The sequence below is a fragment of the Athene cunicularia genome (genome assembly GCF_003259725.1).
Source record: "Athene cunicularia isolate RWA chromosome 6 unlocalized genomic scaffold, athCun1 chr6_part2, whole genome shotgun sequence".
Taxonomy (NCBI): Eukaryota; Metazoa; Chordata; class Aves; order Strigiformes; family Strigidae; genus Athene; species Athene cunicularia.
The window spans coordinates 7,820,599-7,841,871 of NW_020799106.1; the positions used below are offsets into that span (position 1 = coordinate 7,820,599).

At 44.7% G+C, this 21,273-nt stretch overlaps 1 protein-coding gene across 5 annotated transcripts in view; it reads right to left on the reverse strand.

Moving 5' to 3' along the window:
* Nucleotides 1-6: 6 nt before the first annotated feature.
* MICU1 (mitochondrial calcium uptake 1) overlaps nt 7-21,273 on the reverse strand; it is a 109,450-nt gene continuing 88,183 nt past the window's right edge. For all 5 annotated transcript variants that reach the window (XM_026851942.1, XM_026851940.1, XM_026851937.1 and 2 more), the window contains 4 exons: nt 16,679-16,816; nt 10,577-10,685; nt 2,682-2,771; nt 7-648 (listed from right to left, as the gene is read on the reverse strand). In XM_026851942.1, the coding sequence (XP_026707743.1) occupies nt 488-648; nt 2,682-2,771; nt 10,577-10,685; nt 16,679-16,816 (498 nt within the window). In that variant the 3' untranslated portion in view covers nt 7-487. The remainder of the gene's footprint in view (nt 649-2,681; nt 2,772-10,576; nt 10,686-16,678; nt 16,817-21,273) is intronic.

A 21,273-nucleotide genomic window follows, 5' to 3' on the forward strand; every position in this document is an offset into this window, starting at 1 on the left:
CCCCCCCAATCTCAGGGGGCAGGAGCATGCTGCCAAGCGAAATCCTGGGGAGCTCTCAGCACTTGGCAGCTCCAGCCTCTGCTCATAGGTCCCACTGCTATGATCTATCCAGGAATCCCACAACTTTTGTAGGAGCAAATCCAAGAATTAAAATTAACTTCATGCCATTTGGTAATAACATTAAATAAAACTGAATTGGGGGCAGCCCCACCAGCTTGCTTGATGCCCAGCTCTGCAGGCAGGGTGTATCATGAAGCAGAGGTGTTGGCAGTAAGAAAAGTCCTTTTTCCTGAGAGAGAGGAATATTAAGGGGCCACTGGCAAGCAGAAGCTGCAAATACAACAGGCTTTGATTTTTATCTTTGATTTACAAAAGTCTCCTATTATGAACAGTCTGAGCTCGCCAGAGCCTGGTGCCACCCTGAGGTGCCCGCAGCAGCTGTGGTGACAGGGCTGAGAGGGAAGCCGGGCGCTCCTCTCTGGCCCTGCTACGGCTTGGGCATGGTGAAATCCCACGCTGTCTCCTGGGCACATTTCCACATTGCCCGCATGAGTCGTGTGAAGCCCATGTCCTTGGGCTTCTCCAAGCCTCTCATAAGGCGCTGCTTCATTATGGCAACAAACTCCTTGTTGCTCAGCTCGCCATTTCCTGTGAGAAGAAAAAAAAAAAAAAAAAGCGCTAAAAATCCACCAACTACCTCCCCTCATGCACTAACTTTAAAGGGCAGCAGCCACAAGTGCCATTTCTTGCAGAGACTGAAATCACGTTTGGCTGCAACCTCCCAAAATATCCCACTGTGCAAGGGCTGCTGAACCACAGCATTTAAATCCCGACACTGCCCTGCTTAGCCTGGCATGGCCACATATTGCAGGGCCTGGACTGCTGGGGCTTGAAGACAGAAAGGCAAATGCAAATCAAATGCCCAGGCACCCACAGGAAACTCTTTGCTTTAAGTGATTTAGGAAATGACAGGAGCACAGGGTAACAGAGCACAGATTTTTCTTAATGGAGAAGGGAGGATTCATTTATCTTGTGAGGTTATTGAGAATTATATCAAATAAATGTATGTTAAAAATTATTATAGTAAATTGGGGCAAATTTTATTCTGTAGTTGCTTAACTACCAATAAATTAAAACGTCTGGGATTTTTATTTAGGGCACTGGTTGATTAGAGGGGACAGCAGCAAGCCACAGCACAACTGACAGCCTGATGCCTGCCTGCTGAGGGGCTGATGCCTTCTGCCACGATGCCATGTGTATCCTGTTGCCTGTTTCGCTCCCTTGCCTATGGCAAACAGCTGATAGCTCTGATTTTACCTTCTGGGGAGCAGCACAGGAAAGCAACCCACCTTTGGGCAAAGAAGAAAGATGAGGGACCTCAACCCTCAAGAAGCAAACCTGCCATTGGTTCCCCAGATCAAAGGGGAGAGAATCTCTCTGGCTGTTACAGGGAACCACATCATTATGTTTCATGAAAGAGTTTCTTCATTTGACAGTGTTTTTGCCTGCCTACAGCCGAATGCAAATATGGGCAGCAAAATTCAAACAAACTATCAGGAGGTGAGTAAAACTCCCGCCAGTGCTGAAGGTTTTTGATATGTTCATGGTAATGTCTATAAACATTGATGCAATGAAAATACACAAAAAAGAGAGGTCTGTGCCACTTGATTCATTCCTTACAGGGACTGCTCTGGCAACCACAGTCTTTCCCCCTAAAGGTTTGCTATCAAAATATTTAGCAGATTGTCCTATGAGAGAATGTAAACAGAGAATATTTGGCTACGCTTCGGCTCACTCTCATCTCCAGCCTGATCATCTGGCTTGAGGATTGTATCACAAAGTGGCACTGAAGCACAGAGAAAAATAAAAGAGATGCAATCTTAGAAAGGTAAAAAGCAGCAGGTGGGGCTGAAACCAAGAGAGTCAACAAGCAATAAAACAATTAAAGTGGTTTTTTTAAATATATTTACATCAGGAAGCAAACAACTATTTATGCATCACTGCTGCCGCTCAGAGCTGCCAGATCCCAGTGACTGCGCTGGAGAAGCAGGGTGCCAGCAAGGTCTCTGGTTATGGCTTGACAGTTTTGGGCAAATGCAGAATTTTGCTGCTTTCCAAGACTGAATAGCTGCCATCATCCCCTGGTGGCAAAGACTCCACGAATTCTCATTAAATCATCCTGAGACTGTTTCAGTCTGGCAACAAGCTACCCCCAAGTGCTCGCATCCTCTGTGGGCCAGCAAAGCAACAAGCTTCCCAGCCAGGCAAAAAGCTGCCATTAATTAATTAAGCTAATATTTGTTGAGGACTTTGGAGATAACAGAGTACCAGATAGGCTTGTTTCCTACACTGGAACCCAACAGGTCATTTTGTTAAACAAAATAGAGGTTGGGGGGTGGGGGGCAGGGGGAAAGCAAGCTGTGTAGCAAGCTGTGCATGCCAAACGCTTAAATCCAGTGGTTTAGGATCAACATTTTGGAAGCTGGGTACCATCAGATACCCTTCCCAGAAGGGCAGGAGCATCACTACAGATGCATAGCCAAAGAGCAGATGGTAGCATGGCAAGGAGAGCCAAAACCACGGCAAGCTTTCACAGCCAACACTTCTTCCCTGTATTTCTTCCCCTGGATTGACTCACCCACCCTGTGCGAGAGGAATGGGGTGAGGTCGGGGTCACTCACCGTCGCAGTCGAAGAGAGCAAACACCACGTCGCACACGTGGTCAGAGAGCTCCACCTTGGCCACTGTCCTGGCCACTTGCTGCATTGTCACTACAAGGGAGGGAGGGGAGGGCACAAGGTTAGCGAGGTGTCGTGATCTGCCAACCGCAGCGAATGCAGGCAGAGCAGCAGGAGACTGCCTTTACGTTCCTCCCCGGAAAACTGCATTTAAGAAAACATGTCATGTTCAAAGAGGCTTGAAATAAGCTTCATCCCCAGCATCTTCAACACAAGCCTCAAAACCAGGCTCCTCAAAGCCTTTGCCATCCTACTGCAACACTGCACAGTGTGTGGAGAGGCTGCTGGTGAGCACCGACGTGCTGATACCTGTGTGTTCAAGATAAAACCCCTGAGATACGATATATTTTCCCCTCTTTGGTTACAAAATCAAAAGAAATGTCAGCACTACAGCAAACACAACGTGGGAAACCTCTCCTGACAGGCTTGATCAACAAGGCAGCTCCTTCTGACAGTGTCGCAAAGATGATACTCTAATGAACCAACTGTTCCAACAGGTTAACAATACTAAAAACCGGTTTTCCTGTTAAGCAACCCAGGGCCAATAATTACAGAATGAACCCACCCACCCTCACCCTGTGACAGGCTCTGCAGCGAGCAGACAAGGTTAATCCTGCAATAAAATAAAGAGTTGTAACGAATTATTTCACTTCCTCCTCGAGACTGGCAGCTGAGCTCATCAGCAAAGCAGCGAGTGGTAGTTTTGCAAAGAAGTGAGTGGTAGTTTTATCACGCCTCTAGAAAAGAGCAATCTGTGGAGCTATCAATCTGGTAGGGTTATGCAGTAGATTTTGCTGCATAAAGGGGAAGAAAAAAAAACCCACATCACTGGGCTTGTTTAGCCATTTCCCTACCTGAATTCAAGTGCATTTGGCTGCCCTCTAGTCTCCCTTTGATGCTGCTAATTGAAGGAAGGAGGGGAGGTAAGAGCAGCTCAGTTGTCACCGTTTGTCAGGGCTGAAACACGCTGCTCCCTTCCAAATACTAAATAAAACAGAAGGGCTTCTCATGAACGTGAGCATTCTTTAAGTTAAATTGCTTCCCTACAAAGTCTGACCTGAGGAAACCCCATCTGGGGAGACTCAGTGCCGTGGCAACGGGCCCACAGCAACTGGGATGAACCTTTAGATGCAGAGCTCCCCTTCAGCAAGGCAAAAGAGGGAAGTGGTGCAACACAAAATCAGATTTAAACCAAGAAAAGCCTCTGCTGCCATCCATGGCATGCTTCTGGGTTCCTGCACTCTAGTCCCTTCGCAAAGCTATTGGCCCTTCAGGAATTTTGAAGTTATGTGTCAAAAAAGAAAAAGCAAGCACCCTATCTATACTGTAACCAGATAAATTAGAAACTCCACAAAGTGTTTCTAATAGATTTTTTTTTTTTTCCCCATGAATGTTCAGATTATTGGTTCCTTCCACTTCACTTTTGCTCCCCTGAGTGAGGTTTGAGGTTTTCAAGGAGGAATCCACAGCCACCATCAGGTCCTTTTCCCTTATAAAAATCCCTCTTTCTACTCAATAATGCAGAAGGAAACTGAAATTAAACAGCAGGTGGATTAAAATATATATACTCTCAAGCAGGCACCTGCTGCTTCCCTGTAATTATTCTTTTTGAGTTAAAATCCTTTCCTACATGAGATGTAGATCTGGTCTGCAGTCCCTACTCTACAGTTCAGTTCTGTCACCATAAATCAGGATACGGCCACTGCTCCTATGCGTGTCCTGCCAGCAGCCAGAGCCTGGCTTTGGGGAGGGCAGAGGCAATGTAATCATTAAAGAAAACTTGCATTAATTTTGCTCTCTATGCCCGAACCTTGCCAGCCTAGCTGTGGGGAGACAGCATGCCTCTCCCAGCCCACCCACACCAACCAGGCTGCAGAATATACTGCGGCACAGCTCTCAAGAAAACCTGGAGAGCAAAGGAAATGGGGGAATTCACATTTTGAGCACAAGGACAACCACCACATCTGTGCATCCCTTTCTTTACGTCTCTCTTCCAAACACACACAAACTGGCCAGCAAGTGCAACATGGTCAAGTGAACGTCACACAAGCGAGTGGGCACATTAGATGGCAGCAGCCCTCCAAAAAGGGCCCTAACGGGCCACCACTCAGCTCACACTGACATCAAATGCTCACAAATTAAATGACAAAGCTGCCTTCAGCTTTTCCCCCTTGATCCGAGAGGGAGGGACTGCTGGCCAGCATCACACATACCCCAAACCAGAGGAGAGGGTGACTATAAATTGCACAGGCATAACACAGTATATATAGGTCCTCTTTGATCAAATGCCATGAATATGAAGTGGCAGCAAATGCTGGAACTGAATGGTGGATGGTGTAGTCCTTTATAACAAGATAAATCCTCTGCCTCTGCACTTTATATATGCTTTTGCAAAAGGCACATTTCTCCTCCCCAATTAGGCCATTCTCCTTCCCTAAATACTGCCCTGGCTCCAGCCAGCTGTAAAGCATGTGCTGTAACTCCTACCTGGAACATGTGTTGCTGGGGACTTCAGCAACATGTGTAAAGCTCAAGGAAAAAGAAGAGGTTTACGTAAAAGAAAGAGCTTATCTAGACTTATTTTTCAGCTTATTTATTCCCCAGAAAGTCCTGCTGGGGAAGTACTGTAAAACAACTCAACTTTGGCCAAACAGCAGAAGTTTTCAGCACTGTAAGCTATCCCTTACCCGAGAGCCAGACTTCCAGACAGCAAAAGCAAATCAGTATCTCCTCAGACAGCAAAACTGAATTTCATTTAACTCACTTTAAATGTAAACCTTCCTTAAAGGTGCTCAAGCAAGCTTTGATACCATCCCCTCTTCCTGGTGACCTGGGCACCCTACTGCAGAAGTTATTTGCCTTGTATGGAAAAAAAAAAAAAAGTTAGAATTTCTTTAATTATAAGTCATGTTTTTCTGTGGAGTTTTCGCCCCCCTCCTTCCACCTCTACAGTGTCACCTGATCCTTCCCCTCTTCTTCCAACATGTGCTTATTCTTCGCAGTTGCAGATTTACCAGCTGAAATTTGTAGTTATGGCTGCAGTTACTGCTTCCTCTCTTATTAATCCAACTGCACAAGTGTCACCCTCATCACATTGTTCTTGCTCGATGCAAATTTCTGCAAAAATGTTACTTCACAGGGGGTGTGTGACTGTGCTGTGTCCAGTAATGATTCTGCTGGTTTTTAAGGAGTCATAAGGAAGGGGAAAGTATCTCTGCTTTCCACTTTGACACACATGCTCCAGACTACAAGGTATCTCAGTGAGGCAAATAAAATTGAAGCAAACCTCACAGCATCATTTCTTTACCACTTTGCAAAACGAAATAGGTACTCTCTGTGGAAACATCTGAAAAAGAATCTTGTCCAGATTTGGCGTTTTGGGATGACTGCATCCACTCTACATGAGTAAGTCTCCTGGATTTTATAGCACTGAAAAAGAGTTCCACGTTTCTACCTTGAAAAGCTATGCAGCTTTTAAAATTTCAAGTCTTATTGTCTCTCACTGGTTCCTTTAATGAGCCATCTGAGTTATTTTATGCAAGTTTAGTGTCTGACACGGTTTGGTTTTTTTTCTTTTTCATTCCAATTCCCAGAACTGTACCATAATGCCTCACCAAGTGCTTACAAACAGGGCTTTTCTATGGGCAAGAGCCTAGCCAGATGGCAAACTTCACTTTTTTTCCTTTGTCTAGAGATTAATCATACATTTGGCCAAAATAAGGGGCAGCTGGACTGCTGCCTTCATTTCCCAAACAGCACCTGGGGTGATGAGAGCAGGGTTCCCTGCCCGGGGCGGTCCCAGGCTGCGGAGGCAAGACATGTGTATTTTGGGCTCCCAGAAATCAGGCTATGCAGGGTCTCACATCGATACACACATTTCATTTTAAGCATCCCAGCTGGAAACGCTGGATGCCATCACTGACAATATAGCTAGCAAAAAATCTATTTAGCTTTTCTCAGATCCTTTGCATGTGTACATACTGGAATATCCATCCAGAAGAGAGATGTACAAACCCCATGCAATCCTGTGGCACAGCACATTTTTCTTTTTCTTCTCAAAACATAAGGCTGCAACCCTGCAGCTGAGTAGAAACTGTTTTGACATTAAAGAGAGCATGATGGAAAGTCATGGAGATCATGCTTCTGGGAAAAAGCGGAGCTACCAGGCTGAAGGCAGAGCTGATCCACTGTTTATGTAGCATTTGCAACCATAAATAAGTAGAGAAACGAGGTTCCAACACAGAAAGTGGTTTCTAAACTGAAAGGTATTCAGCATCTTCCAGGGGCTCTTTATCTATGGAGAGCTTGTCCTCAGTGTTACTGAGCTGATTTCTTAAAGCCTTGTGGACAGGTGTCCTCTGCTGTGACAGAGCTTTACCCAACAACTCAGTGCTCAGCAAACACCGCACCATAACTGTGCATGTACTACAACCAAAGGGTGGGAGAGCTCCAGATCAAGTCCTGCTTGAGGACACCGTGCCAAGCACTTCCACGGGCCCTCCTCATCAGGGGACACACACACGTGTCAGCATGCTGCTGTGAGGACAGAAAAGGTGACGAATGGTGACCCTGACTTGCCTCTGCAGGACACCAGATTTCATCAGTCGACTCTTCTCCTTACTAATTATCACAAGTACTCATCCAGGCTTTCTTAGGTGCCCAGGGAGGCTGTGGCATCTCCATCCTTGGAGACATCCAAAACCTGACTGTAGGTGGCCCTGGGCAAGCTGTTGTAGGTGACCCTGTTAGACTAGAGGGTCTCTAGAGATCCCTGCCAACATCACCTACCCTACAGAAGTCCTCCCCACCCAACTACCAGCATTGACACGTGCCATGACTCCAGAGGAGCAATCTGAGCTGTGCCTCCATGGGGGACTGGCTCCTTTCATTCAGGTCTGAAGGCAGATTAAAGTAAGCAGCAGTTCAATGACAAATATGTGCTGCACTCAAAACTCACCTCTACCTCCTTCCAAACTCCCTGTCAAGTCTGCCGCTGTTTCAAGCTCCACACTTCAAATAAAACAATCTTCCATCAACCACTCCTGGGCTCCAGCCGCACTCTGAGCCAGCCGAGCCACCGGAGCAAGCACTGGGCTCAGCTGCTTCCCCTTGCTTTGGCCCATCTCTAGCAAAGTGCATCTGTGCCTTGCCCTAAAACACGAAGGAGCTCTACCATGGCTCTCTGCTGGCGCCAGCAGAACGGCTGCTTGGAAAGACTGACTGCAGACAGTGCCAAAAAAAAGTGCAATTCACACTCTCGCCTTGAAAGGGGAATAAAGGATGAATTCGGCTCCTGTCCTGCTGCCAGCTGTAAGCCCCGGATGGGAAAGTTTTTAAAGTAATGCTTATTATTTAAGAGAATGACAGCTATTATGTTTCTGGTAAAATGAAAGATGGACTAACAAATAATCTGTGTGTTATTCTCTGGGTCATTAAAATACAGGTTTATGATCCTTTTTAGAAGAAGAGGCTACTTTAATTCAACACATAAAACAAGTTGTCAAGCTATGGCTGTTTGGTGCCATCCATTTCTTCTCCTCTTAAAGTTTAAATGACCCCTTTAAAATTATAATAACGTTTGCTGCATTAGATTAGCAGTGATTTATTTGATACACAAGCTATTCTCTTCCTCCTCCCCATATGATGAGTAATTTTTACATTTGTTGGTTTTTAATAAGCAACCTTGTGAAAGCTTGACTTTTGGAAGAATACACCCCATTTATTGCTTCCTTGATTTGTGGGTGCAATATCCAGGCTTGGAGTGCCCACATATGGAAATGGATAATGCACAGACAATTTAGCAACAGGAGCACACAGATCTCTGCTGCAAAGCCTGGGTCTATCGCTGCAGCTTGCTCTGCACCTCTGTCAGGACCACAGCAAAACGCTCTCCTCACACCTCCTGGCCAGAGCATCTTGGGGTTGAGCAGCACAGAAGGACGTGCGGGGTGATTCCTGTCAGCTACCAGACACACACAAAGAGGAGATCTGCAGGATAATGTTCCTCTTCTGCCCAGGGAAATCCCTCCTAACAGCAGGGACTCTGCAGGCAGGGACGTGGGCCTGGGGACAACCACCAGCAGTGTGAAGCCATCCCCACACACCACCGACCCTCCCCAAGGTCTACTGACTGCAGCCAAACACTCCCAGCTCAATGGCTGTGGCTCCTGCCCAAGCTCATTAATCGCACATAATTAAACAGCAATCACACTGATTTACCAACTGCATGTGGACCTCAATACTCCACAAATACATATTTCATGATGGGGCAATCACTAATTTACTGTAGACACCGAGTAAATTGGATTTGCTGGGCTATTACCTCCTCGTGGGATGCTGCAGAAAGGGCTCTGCACAGCAGCAGCACATACATACTTCATATTTTTACTTTTAAATGAAAGAAAATCCTATCAGGTTCTTTTAAGTCTTAAGATAATGGTGATCTAAAACAAATAGTACAGATTACTTCCCCCAAAAATCAAAGATGAGAAGGGCTGCTGACGCAAGAAGAGATGTGACACATCTGACTCCCTTTGTAATTCCACAGCCCAAAAACCTATTAATGTCTTAATATCCCCACAACAGCAGCGGTTGGAAGAATAGCTTACTTCCAAAACATTTAATTTTGCAGCTGCCTAAACACATCAGATTTAACTTTCTAGTAGGCAAGAGTATGCACTTAGCCTAAAAAACTTTTAATGAATTTGCCATCTTTATTTTCATATTCCCAGCCTTAGTGTTTTAAAAACACATCTCTTTAAAAAAACATAAAAATCTATAAAACAAAAGCATGCACTTGTGACAGACCCTGGCAGCAGAGCACTGGACTTTTTTTTCCCCAAATGTACGTGTTTTTTCGGTTTTGTTTTTTTAAATTTTTTAAATCAGTGTGTCAGATCTGAGAACATACCTGATATGGATTAGCTAAGAAAACACATGATGAGATGAAGGAGGATATGGACTGGGCTGATGGATGAACCACACTCTTGCCAAGCTCCCCAGGAAATACCAGCTCTGAGGTTTATTCTGCCAGCGCCTCTGGCCACGTGAAGTCTCTGGACTGTGGGTTGTCTGGAGAGAGTCTGCTCTGGACAGAGTTTAATGCTCAGTCTGGGACCTCAGTGCGGTTCCAGTGCTCCCCCTCCTTCCATCCAACATGCCTGGGAGCTCCAAAAGTGCTTGGCATTGCTTGGATTTCAGATCACAAATGCAGCATCTGCCCATACAGCTCTTATTTCTAGGCAAAGCCTCTTTTTTTAAGCAAAGCCCAACAAAGGTTGAACAGTTCCTACCACCAGCTCCACTACTGGTCAGTGCCTCTGCCATGCCAACTACAGAGATCTCTACGGAAGATAGAGTTTGCGAGAAATACTTTTTAAAATACTGCTTGTCTTTGCCAACAATGTTTTTTCAAGTACTTTGTACAAGGATAAAAGTCACTTCATAAGACAGGGATGAAGAAACAACACTGGTGTGCCTGGGATCTGGTAGCAGAGCCTGTGACACTCACTAGGTCATCCTGCCTCTGTGTACATCAGGCCTGAACAGTCCTGCTGAAGATATCACTATGATATCACCACTTACTCATCTATTCAGCCTATACATTTCACCTTTTTTTTCCCCTTCTGTATCTAAAACTAGGGAAGTATAAAACCTGAAATCCCTCTTTATCCATGGACGCAGCAAGTTAAACTTCTCATTACAGAGAGGAACTGCAACTCCGGTACATTTTTAACCTGTCAGCCTGGGCTGTTTGCTATCTTCCCAACTCCAAAGATACAGCACGAGTCGTGCTCTCCCAAGCTCTCAGCGCCTGCCCGTCTCGCAGGTTTTAATACCTTTATCAAGCGAAGCTCCAGCCATGTGGTAAAAGCTCAAAGCTGTGTCCACATCGTTTATGTTCTTCAGAAAAGTGAAGAAGCTCTCCACCTCCTCAAATGTCAGCCCCTAGAACACAGAAAACATGGTCTTATGGTGATGGGAGAAGGAGATTGTGATGCTACCTGGATTACAAACAACAAAGTGACCATAGCCCAAAGCTTCAGCCAGAGGGGAATTCATCTGCACACTCAAAACATTCCTACCTTGGCACTCGATGTGGTTTGTGACCTTTACTTTTGTTAACCACTTCTGCTTCTCTCCTGGCCCCACCAGCTGTGCAGTGGGAAGGGACTTCCCCATACACAGTTGGCAACAGCAGAGACTGAAAAGCATTTTTCTGGCCCTTGCTTCACAGCCAGCTCCCACCCAGAAGAGCAGACACACCGTAAGCCTGTGACAGGGATGCAGGAGACTGCTGCAAGCAGGTTAACTTACGCACCTTCTTTAAGCCTGCACACTTGCAACAACAATAATGAAATATTGTAAACGGGTTGTTTAGTCTGGAGGAGGCTGAGGGGAGACCTCCTGGCCCTCTGCAACTCCCTGCCAGGAGGGGGCAGAGAGGGGGATGAGTCTAACCAAATAATAAGCGATAGGACAAGAGGGAATGGCCTCAAGCTGCCCAGGGCAGGGTCAGGCTGGCTCTGAGGAAGGATTTCTGTGCAGAAGGGGCTGTTGGGCATTGGAATGGGCTGCCCAGGGCAGGGAGGGAGTCCCCATCCCTGGAGGGGTTGAAGAGTCGGGCTGACCCAGTGCTGAGGGATCTGGTGGAGTTGGGAACGGTCAGGGTGAGGTTCATGGTTGGACTGGAGGAGCTTCAAGGGCTTTTCAAACCGGGGTGATTCTGTGATCCTGTGAAATAGTTCACACGCTGCAAGGTATCTCCCAAGAGATTCAGAGATCCCTGAGGGGGATCCACATCTTACCCAGCGTCGCAGAAGGTGACACTGCAAACCACGCGTACAGATGTGCCCCAGTTAGCTTTGGTGGTGGTGGCAGGATCGCTGTCTGCTCTACTTACTGGCACAGTCACTGGGAGCTCGACTCACCCCGGGACTGGTGAGCGGGCGCTTGGTGAGCGCCTACAGCCACGCAGCCAGAGAGTCAGGGAAAGGCACCCTGAGATCCCCCAGCGCTGCACCACTGCATCCCAGCAGAGCCTGCAGGGCAGGGGGTACACAGCACGCTCCTCTCTGCGTGACCCAACCGCGAGGAGCACACCAGCAGAAGGACTGCCGACAAGCACAGCTCCGGGACCCCCACCCTGTTCTACTGCACAACACCACAACTGATTTTATCCACCTGTTTAGCACCAGCACAGCTGCATCAGTGCTGGGACAAGAGCCGCAGCCTCCAAACTCCCCCACCACAGTGACGGCCTGGAGCCAGTGGAGGAGGTAAATCATCACCACAGTAATAACCACTCAGCCTTCCTCTCTGGAACAGACAAATCAGCTTGTCAAGAGGAGTTCAGGTTTGGGCTCTTCTATCCTGTCTAGCACAACAGACTGATATAGCAACTGCAGAACACAGCAGGGTTTCATGGTCTGGATGGAAGAGCACACATTCAGTGGGTACTGTCAAATATAAATTTATATGATCCATTGTAACCTTGCTCAAACTCTTCCCAACAACTTCTAATCAGGGAAGAAGCCACCTATCATCTTCTTGAAAGAAAAAAGCATTTTTTACAATCTTCTCATACAGACATGGTGCCTCTAGAATTGTAAGCAGAAGAATTACAGAAAATTTGTAGCTTGTTGTTATCTTTGCTGTAACTGAGTACATGGCAATGCACTGCTAATGCACGTTGCACAGCATGCACAGTGAAAAATGCAACAGCAGGTTTTGTAAGCCCTGGATTCATGGATCCAGACCAAAAAGGATGAGATAGCAAAATGCACACATGGACAATGGATCTGAAAAAAATCCCCAGTTACTGTACGGGGATCTTTCTTTAAATGCATACCTGCTCTGCTTGCCAAGGGATACGCTAAAAGATGTGTACGGCACAATTAAATAAAATATTGCCCTAGCAAAAAAAAAAACAAAACCCAAACACAAAACCAACAAAAAAATCAGGTATTTCTGCAGGAAGTACTGCAGAGATTGCTCTTTTGTACAACAGACCTAGAGGAGAGAAGATCTCTGTAATTCAGATGCCCATCCGGATGCCCCCCTGCTATGTGTTTCCAGACTGACGTGCTCCCGCCTGGGAGCAGAGCACTGAAAATGAGGAAAGCCTGCAGGAACCAGGAGGCGTGTGGCCACTTTCAGGCCAGCAGAAGACATTGTGCTGTGGCTTACCTGCTTTGTTTGGGACATCTGAGGTTTGCAGTAGTGGCTACAAGGCATCCCAGCAGCTATCCTGAGCAAAGAGCCCCAACTTTGTATTTTCCTGGAATTTTCCACCGTGAAACGGCAGATGTCAAGGCCAAACAGCACTGCTGTCCGTGCAGAACAGCCCCTTGTTTAGTACCAACATTGCAGTTGTATTGTTCCAGCAGGTAACAGGGAAGGGTTACATGCTTACACACCTAAACTTATGCTCATTTCACCAGCTGAAAAAGCAAAAGCAATGATGTACAGGGGCATCCTAGAAATCTGGGCTTTCATGCGGACAGAGATACTCAATCTCTGTAGCAAAAATGCCATCAGTATTATAAAATTTAATATTTTATTGATCAATCCTGTAGTTGAGGCTGGCATGAGTGTTGATCCCTTTCCAGCTACCAAAGTAAAAATAAAATAAGAGACTGGGACAGCCTCAGCACCGACAAGTTGACAGATGAAGGATCGCCTTCATCAGTCAGAAGTCTGAGTATGGGAATTTATCTATTCCCCATCGATGTGTTTGTCAGCACTGCTCAGCTCTTTGTAAGCTATTCACGTCTCCACTGAAAGACCAATAGATGTTTCCGTTATATAACAGGGGCTTGTGTTAATTTGGAATCACCAAAAAATATAAAAATGAAAGCAGATAATCAATTAATACAAGAAAACATGACATTCCCAAAAGCAGGAGTGTAGATTAATGATGTTGGAATATGGCTAAAGTTTAAGATTCAAACCAGAGCTTTAACATTTTGGAGGTTGCCAGGGCTGCCTTGTGCAGAAAAGGTAACTGCATTGGACAATGAAGCTGATGTTTGGCAGATTTCATTAGAAAGCACTCCCAAGGTAAACTGCGTTGCCAAGGTAAAGCTTCCCAGGTAGATTTGGTACAATTATTGACATTCCCCTCCCCGCATCACACTATTAATATTATTTTACTCCCACTTTGGAAAGCAATAGCAGGTCAAAGCCCCTACTGCTTTCAATGTGGAGGGGAGTCACAGCAGATTAGTAAACTGTGCAGATAATGATACTACACTGCTACACAAGTAGGCCAGTGAAGTGTGAAAAGAAGGGATTTGGGGAAAAAATCTTCCTGCAAAATGTTTGCATCGTAAACCTCTCAGACTTACAAGGTGTTCAGTGACTGGAAAGTACTGCAGGATAAATGAAGTGGCTGGGTGGCTTTAATGCCTCTTTGAGGTCTGGGACCTGAAGGGAGAGCAGTGGATAGCACGGGCTCTGCTTTATTATAGGATGGGAGTAAAGTAGAGCCTGACCAAAGCAGCTGCTTGCTTTGTGGATGTCTGGGTTGCAAACACAGAGGAAGATGCAATGCCAGCGTCTAGCTTCTGCAGTGTCTAGTGGGAGAATGTTCTCTGGCTTAATACTCCATTCATCTACAAAGCAAACTTTGCAATGCATCCCTGAATACATTCTCCAGAAAGCTCAAAAGGTGGTTAATGCGACTCCGGGCATGGTAGTCCCGTTTCTAAAGAGGTGGGGAAATTTAAGTTATGTAAAACCACTGACAACTGCACCAGGATGATCCAGTAAAAGTACCTAAGTGTATTTAGACACAAAGTGCTGTGCACAAATCTGCAAGGGTATGATCTTCTAAAATACCCCAAGGCAAAAAAAGAACCCCACAAACTTTCAAGAAAAGGTTCCTTTGTAGAAAAGACAATGCAAAGTTAGGCACCAGGCTGAATTCTCCAAGAGATAAAACCTGCTGAAGTGGAGGATTTCAGTGCCTGATTTCTCTAGCTCTGCATAAGCACTGACTTTCAGCTGCCCTGGCTGCCAAGAAGGCTTATCTGCCTCCAGTGCAAAGCAGCTGGCACTTCCTGCATCCTTTACATCTTCTCAAAGCATTAAATATCTTCTACTTGTTAAAAGAGAGGCTATCTCACTTTAGGATTTTGGGTGTTTCATTCCCCCTGGTCTAAGGAATCACATGTTTTCCACCAATTCTGTTTCTTGAAAATGTAATTTTTTGCCCTATTCCCCAATTTCTCTCCTCAAAAGTCCTTGGAATAAAGAAAGAAAAAGACTTGCTCTGAATCTGGTTATCTGCAAATAGAAACACAGTCTGGCTGATTTGGGAATGAGGAATAAGGTAAAAAAAAATAATTCTTTCTCTGCCACAGATGTCAGGGTCTTGGCTTACACATGAAAGGAAGAAAACACCTGCAGTAAGAAACCTTCTGAAATAATTCCCCCTGCCTTATTTCTCATACTCCCAGCTACTGTTTATATAAACAGTATATATATATATATATATATATATAAAATGCTACAAATTACAGAAAAACAATCAATGGTTTTGGAATGTAACAACAGCTGGTATTTTCTGTTAGACACATCACAGTGGAATATTTTTCCATGAAAAAATCAAACGCTTCCTGTTAAAACTCAAGGGGAGCAAAGGTATTAGAAAAGCCAAATCTGCAGTGTCTCGCTCAAAGATCAAATAAACAGACACAACCTTGAAAACATCAGTGGTCTTATTTAAGCCAGTGACAGCTGGGGAAGTGAGATTTTCAAATATTAACACACAATGCATGTTCAGCTCTAATGACATGTTGACACCATCTATTGATAACAGCCTCTTAAATACTGAGCCTATTTTCCTAAAAAACATTAAGGAATCTGCAAAAAAAATGCTCTTCCTGGCACCCTGAGTCCACGAGAAACTGCAGGTACCATGGCTCCTCTGGCAGGAACACAACTCTGAGTGTTGTCTTATGGCTCACTTAAGAGTTTCCTCCAGTTTTTAACTTTTTGACGTTATTTGCAGTTAGTAGAGACCTATTAGTCTCCCCACTACTTCAATATACTCAAACTCTCCTCCTGCACAAGTGAAAGGGGGAGAAAACGGGGAGGGGGAGTCACTGAAGTGGCTTCACGTGAACTGAGGATTCCTGCACATCACAGGAGTCCAGATAAGGCACCAAAAAGGGACAAAAAAGGATGAGACCCTGACCAAAACTTGTGTTTTAGAACACACTCTGCATCTAAACCAGTTAAGAAACACCAGATCTGATGTCAGAAGGAAGCGCCTCTAAAACAGTCAGACTGACCCAATATGCAAAGACCTTCCATTCATTCTCATTTTGATGTATCACTTGTTTATAACCTAGTTAATAAAAGAACAATCCATCTTCATAGAAGTAGACATGAAATTCTAATACTGAAGTAATTTAGCAGCCCGTATTTTCCTTACCTGATAAAGCACGTCCTTTCGGTACAGATGTCTTATTCCAAGGTCTCACTAAATTAATGAGTGTAGGATCTGCAACCTTATTCCTTTCTAAATCATGAGTAATTCAAATAATTTTTCACATAAGTTAATAACTGAATAATAAACTGCCCAGTCACAGCAGCTAATTATTCCAAGGTCAAGCCAGTAACTAGGAATAAGTCTTCAATGTTTATTCTGGCTCCAGACTCAGGGTGCTGTTCAGCGAATTTAAATTTTGAAAATTACAACATTCATTTTAATAGGAACAAGCCTACATCCTGAGCTGGACACTGGCAGCTGCACTCCCACCTCTTCTACCTCCCTACTGCTGTCGAAGTATTTATTCTCTGCAGAGTCAGTGTGTCTCCCTACACTGCTTAACACGGCGTGGGTGCTTTTCTTAAGACGACGGCATGGTCAGCATGGTGTGGGACAGCTGCCCCCACTGCAACTTCCCGAATTTGCTGTGAATGCCACTGACCTCTCCATCTTGGAAATGTTTCTTGAGCTGCTTCAGCATGACGGTGAGCTTCTTAGACTGCACCCCACTGTAGGCCAGCAGCATGCTGCCAAACTGCCGCTCCGTGATCCGCCCCTCCACTGGGTCGTGCCGCTCAAACTGGAACGGGAGGGAAGAAAATAAAAGGGGGAGATGAAAACAAGACTGTGCAGCAGAAAGCTTCAGCCAAGGTAAGAGCATAAAAAGGCACTATAACAAAAAATGAACATTGCAGGAAACACTTATGAAGAAGAAATCCTAACACACTTGAATATTTCCTCTCCCAAGGACCGTCTCCAACAATGCCAACGTTTTCCCTACATGCTATTCCTTGGACAACTTCTGGAAGAAGTCTTTGTATCTCACCCTCCTAGTTTTATCTCACAGGGGGTCAGAATTTGTAGAGCTGAACATAAAAATGCAGGATGATTACCTTAGCTTGAAACCAAGTTAGTGTCTACAGCTCTCCAAAGGGTTGGAAAGGAAGAAGAAATACTAAGGTGTTCTTCACATGCACTCCAGCTTGGAGGTCTGAATAATCTCCCAGAGAATCTGGCTGCTGCAGTGACCCTTTATGATGGATAAAAGGTTCTGTGCAGGACTGAACTATCACACAAGTGTGTGCTTCAGAAGTAGGGCATGTAGGAGTGGTTCCATGATTGCTATAAAGGGGGATGGTGGTTAACAAGCTAGGAAAGTCTTGCAAAAACTAGGTCTCGTTTTAGCTCTTCTCTGCTCCAAGTCCTGTAGCAGTGTCCCAGCAAGGGAATGTTTATGGAAGTCTCCAGACCTCACCTTCCCCAGTCCCAGAAAGTTCTCCTCATCCTCAGCCCCCTCAGACCCTGTCCCTTTACCAACACTGCTGTGAGGCCCCTGCAGAACTTCCCACAAGACCTTCAGCAGAGGAAGGTTTTATCCATTAATCCATCTCTCCAGCATTACTTTATGTTCTCCTGGTTTTCGCTGCAAGGGAGGAAAGAAGAGCAATTCCACAACTTGGGAATGTGCTGGGCTGGAACACCAGGTCTCTGCTAGCTGAATAAGGCAAACTTCATCTTTTCCTTTCTGCCCCAACTCTTTGTGGCTCTACAGACACCAACGTTAGACTTCAACTGACTTCAGTTTCAGAGATCTCTCAGCATTCAGGATCCCTTAAATTGATTTCCTTCAAATTTATCACAAAACATGACCTACAGATAGCTGATCACAAGCCAGAAGATGACATTTAACAACAAAATTAATTGTTAAACTCCTATGGTACAACTTAGTACCATTGACTTGACATTATATTGCTCAGTGTGTTAACCATTTCTGCTTCAACCACTCTTCTGTGCTTAATTACAGAGCTTAATTACAAAAAACAGCAAGGCACCTAACTGAGATCAAGGTGAGGAGATGAAAGCTGGCAGCTCCACCAGCCTTGCTTTCAATCCTTGCGTAGGCAGAGCTCCAGACACGGCAGCTATATATGCTTTTAATATACAGTGCTTTTCAGCTATGCTATTAGTGACTAGGCTGCTTGCAAACAAGCTATTACAATTCTCAATGGCTAATGCCAAGTTGGGGGTAAATATTTTTCTAATTATTAGCAGATAAGCCAGACTTTCCCTGCTCCTCTCAGTGGGACACTAAGATTTCTACTGCATTTGAAATGCATGAAGCACCAGGGCTGGAGGGGTTTCGATGGACTATGCTGGCAGAAGGCAGCTCCCGACTGGACAAATCCTTACAACCTTGTGCTTTTGCTTGAGTGGCCCACACAGTACATAGGAAAAAGACGGGTGTTTTTTACTGTCATTTGATACAGACTTTGGGGATTACTCACAACACAAAACACGGCCTCTCCCCTTCTCATGTGCTGGGAAAAGGAGACAGAAATCTCATTTGGAGGAAAAGTATGTGTTCTTCATTAAAAAGCAGAAGTAGTTCTTTCTGCATGTTTGAAAAACGTGAAGAAGTTTTACAGTACCCAAGGGACACAAAAATTCACAGTCAGTACTGTTTCAAAAGCAGCACTGATGCTTTCTTCTACTATAATATTCCTGATTTCATCCCAAAAGACACAAACCAGTGCTCTTCTACCAAGAACCTTCAAATACCCCAAGTTCTAGCAGAGCTTTAGGTAGCATCTTTTATTAAAGGATAAGAAACAGGTCCGAATATCTTAAATGACCCTCTTAAGTGGTGAATACACTTAGAAAAGTTGAATCAGCATCTAAAACCCCCCTGGTCCCCCTGCCCTGCATTAAGGAGTGGGCATCGTGCAGCTCCATGGGTAACACAAGCAGCACAGCTCCCTCTGGTCTTGCAGATGGGGAAATTAAAAAGGGCCAAGTCTTCATAGTTTTTTGTAACCAGGCATTCAGACCATGGTCAGATTTGCACTACCAGATGCAACAAAGACCAGAAAAGAAAAATTAAAATAATCTTTTCATCTTCATTTATCTCCTGATGGCTCACACAAAGCCTTTGTGTGCCAACTTTAAGATAAGAAAGTAGGATTATTCTCCAAATGTCACACTGAAGAAGTCTTAACAGAAGCACAATGATGAAACACGTTGTTTCAGCTCAGCTCTCCTCTTTTTTACCCATTTTCAGCCATGACTCCGAGATGCTCAAGGTGACCGCTCCACTGCTGCTGCAAAGGGTCTCAGCAAGCCCTTCAGCTCCCCTCACCTGGGCTTCCCCAAACAAAAGATGATGAAACACACCTACAGTTTAAGGATTACCTGGGGAAAAGTTGGTACATTAAGAATAACACTGCAATTTCCAACCAGTGTTTGCAGCCATGCAGCTGGGAGAAAGGCAGACAAGTGTGCTTTAAGCAGGATTACTGCAAAATTCAATGCCAACTAACTTCTGCATCTCAAATGTCACTACTAAAAACTGATAAATGAAGTTATTTTGCTTAGTGGCACCTATTACTAAACTCTCTTATAGCTAGAGAATAAGCAATAATAATAATAAAAGCAACTTATTTTTCCTGTGATTCACCTTCTCAACTTCTGTTCCCCAGGGTTTTAAGGATTTCCTTGGTGGGAAGCTGCAGCTGGGCTGGTATGTTTAAATAGCCACATGACAAATTTTTCCACCCAAGAGGCTGCCTGATGCCACCTGACACCCACTGATCCTTTTACATTACAAAAACAAAACATACTGGCCCAAAAGTTTCCCAGCAGGCACTACTGTCATGCTTTCAACTATACTCACACAAGGAAGGGACAGGCAGAGGAGTAGCAAAACATGCTAACTCTGGGTTTGGGCAATCTGGTCTAGACCAGGTACTGGGGATTCTTCTGTACTACAGGAACATAAAAATCAACAAGTGCTACTGCATTGGTCGTCAAAGACAGGAGCCAAGGCAGGCAGGGAAAGTTCTTCTGGAGACAAACCTTTCTACAGCATCTGTTAAAAATTACTCCAATATTCAAGTACAATGATCTCACCAGATCTGAGCAGCAGTATTGAAACATGGAGCACATTTAACATGCAGATGCTTGCAGTATGTTTGGCGTCTTGCAAAATTTATTGAAAATGAAGTAGGGCCCGCATCCTACTGCCAGAGCCTGAGAATTGATCACAGCAACAGCAAGAGCCTCACCTGCAGCAGACCCACTGTGCGAGGAAAAAGAGCTTTAGTCTTTTAATTTATCATAAAGTTGGGAGATTGTATTAAAGGACAAAATAAAGATAAAACAAATTTAAGATGAAGGAACCAAAAAAACTTACTTATATGAATCTCTTTATAGTATAAAATTATCCTGAGATTCTGTGAATAAACCAACTCATTCCCCCTCTCTGTGGGCTCTGAAACTGGTTCCAACTTTTAACTTCTGCAGGTGGTCATCAGATGCAGTGATGAGTCAAAATGTCACACAAGTATTATTCATAAGAAATAAAAAAGCACAAAACCCATGGAATTAATGCTTCTTATTCTGGGTTAATCTCAATTTAAAATGAACACCTCACAGATGACCACAGTCAGCTCCTGGCAGCCGAGCATTATGCTCTCCTATACACAGGCACACAGTGGTGCTCATTGCGAAGGCCAGCTGAGAACGGGGCTGGCAAGCGAGAGCCACTCACCCGCCAGTTTCCAGACTCAAATATAATCACCACTGAACCGAGTAAAAGCAAGAAAAGCATTTTCATAAAGAAACTTGGCTTCAAGTAATTTGTGAGCTTGATTTCAGCTTCTCAAAAAACCCCATCTACCCCTGCCTTCTCCCCTCCCTGTCTGGGAGCAGAGGTACTACATCTGTGTTCTGCCTTCTTGAATGTCTTCTGGCCAGGCAAACGCAGCTCTGCCCTTCACTCTACTTGAAAATGAAGGAGGGTGCAAACCCCACAGTAATTTTTCTTTCAGTACTTAAAACACAGTCTATTAAGTGTTAAATTAATATCCCTCAGATTTTTGGAAAGGCAGGATAAATAGTGTCCTTCCTCAAGTAATCATGGTTCTTTCCTTCATGCATGTGACATGTACAGGTTATTTTTTCAGTCACTCAGAGGGGAAAATAACCAACCAAACCCCACAAGGATGGGATGCAGGGCAGAGCACACTGAGATTTACTGTA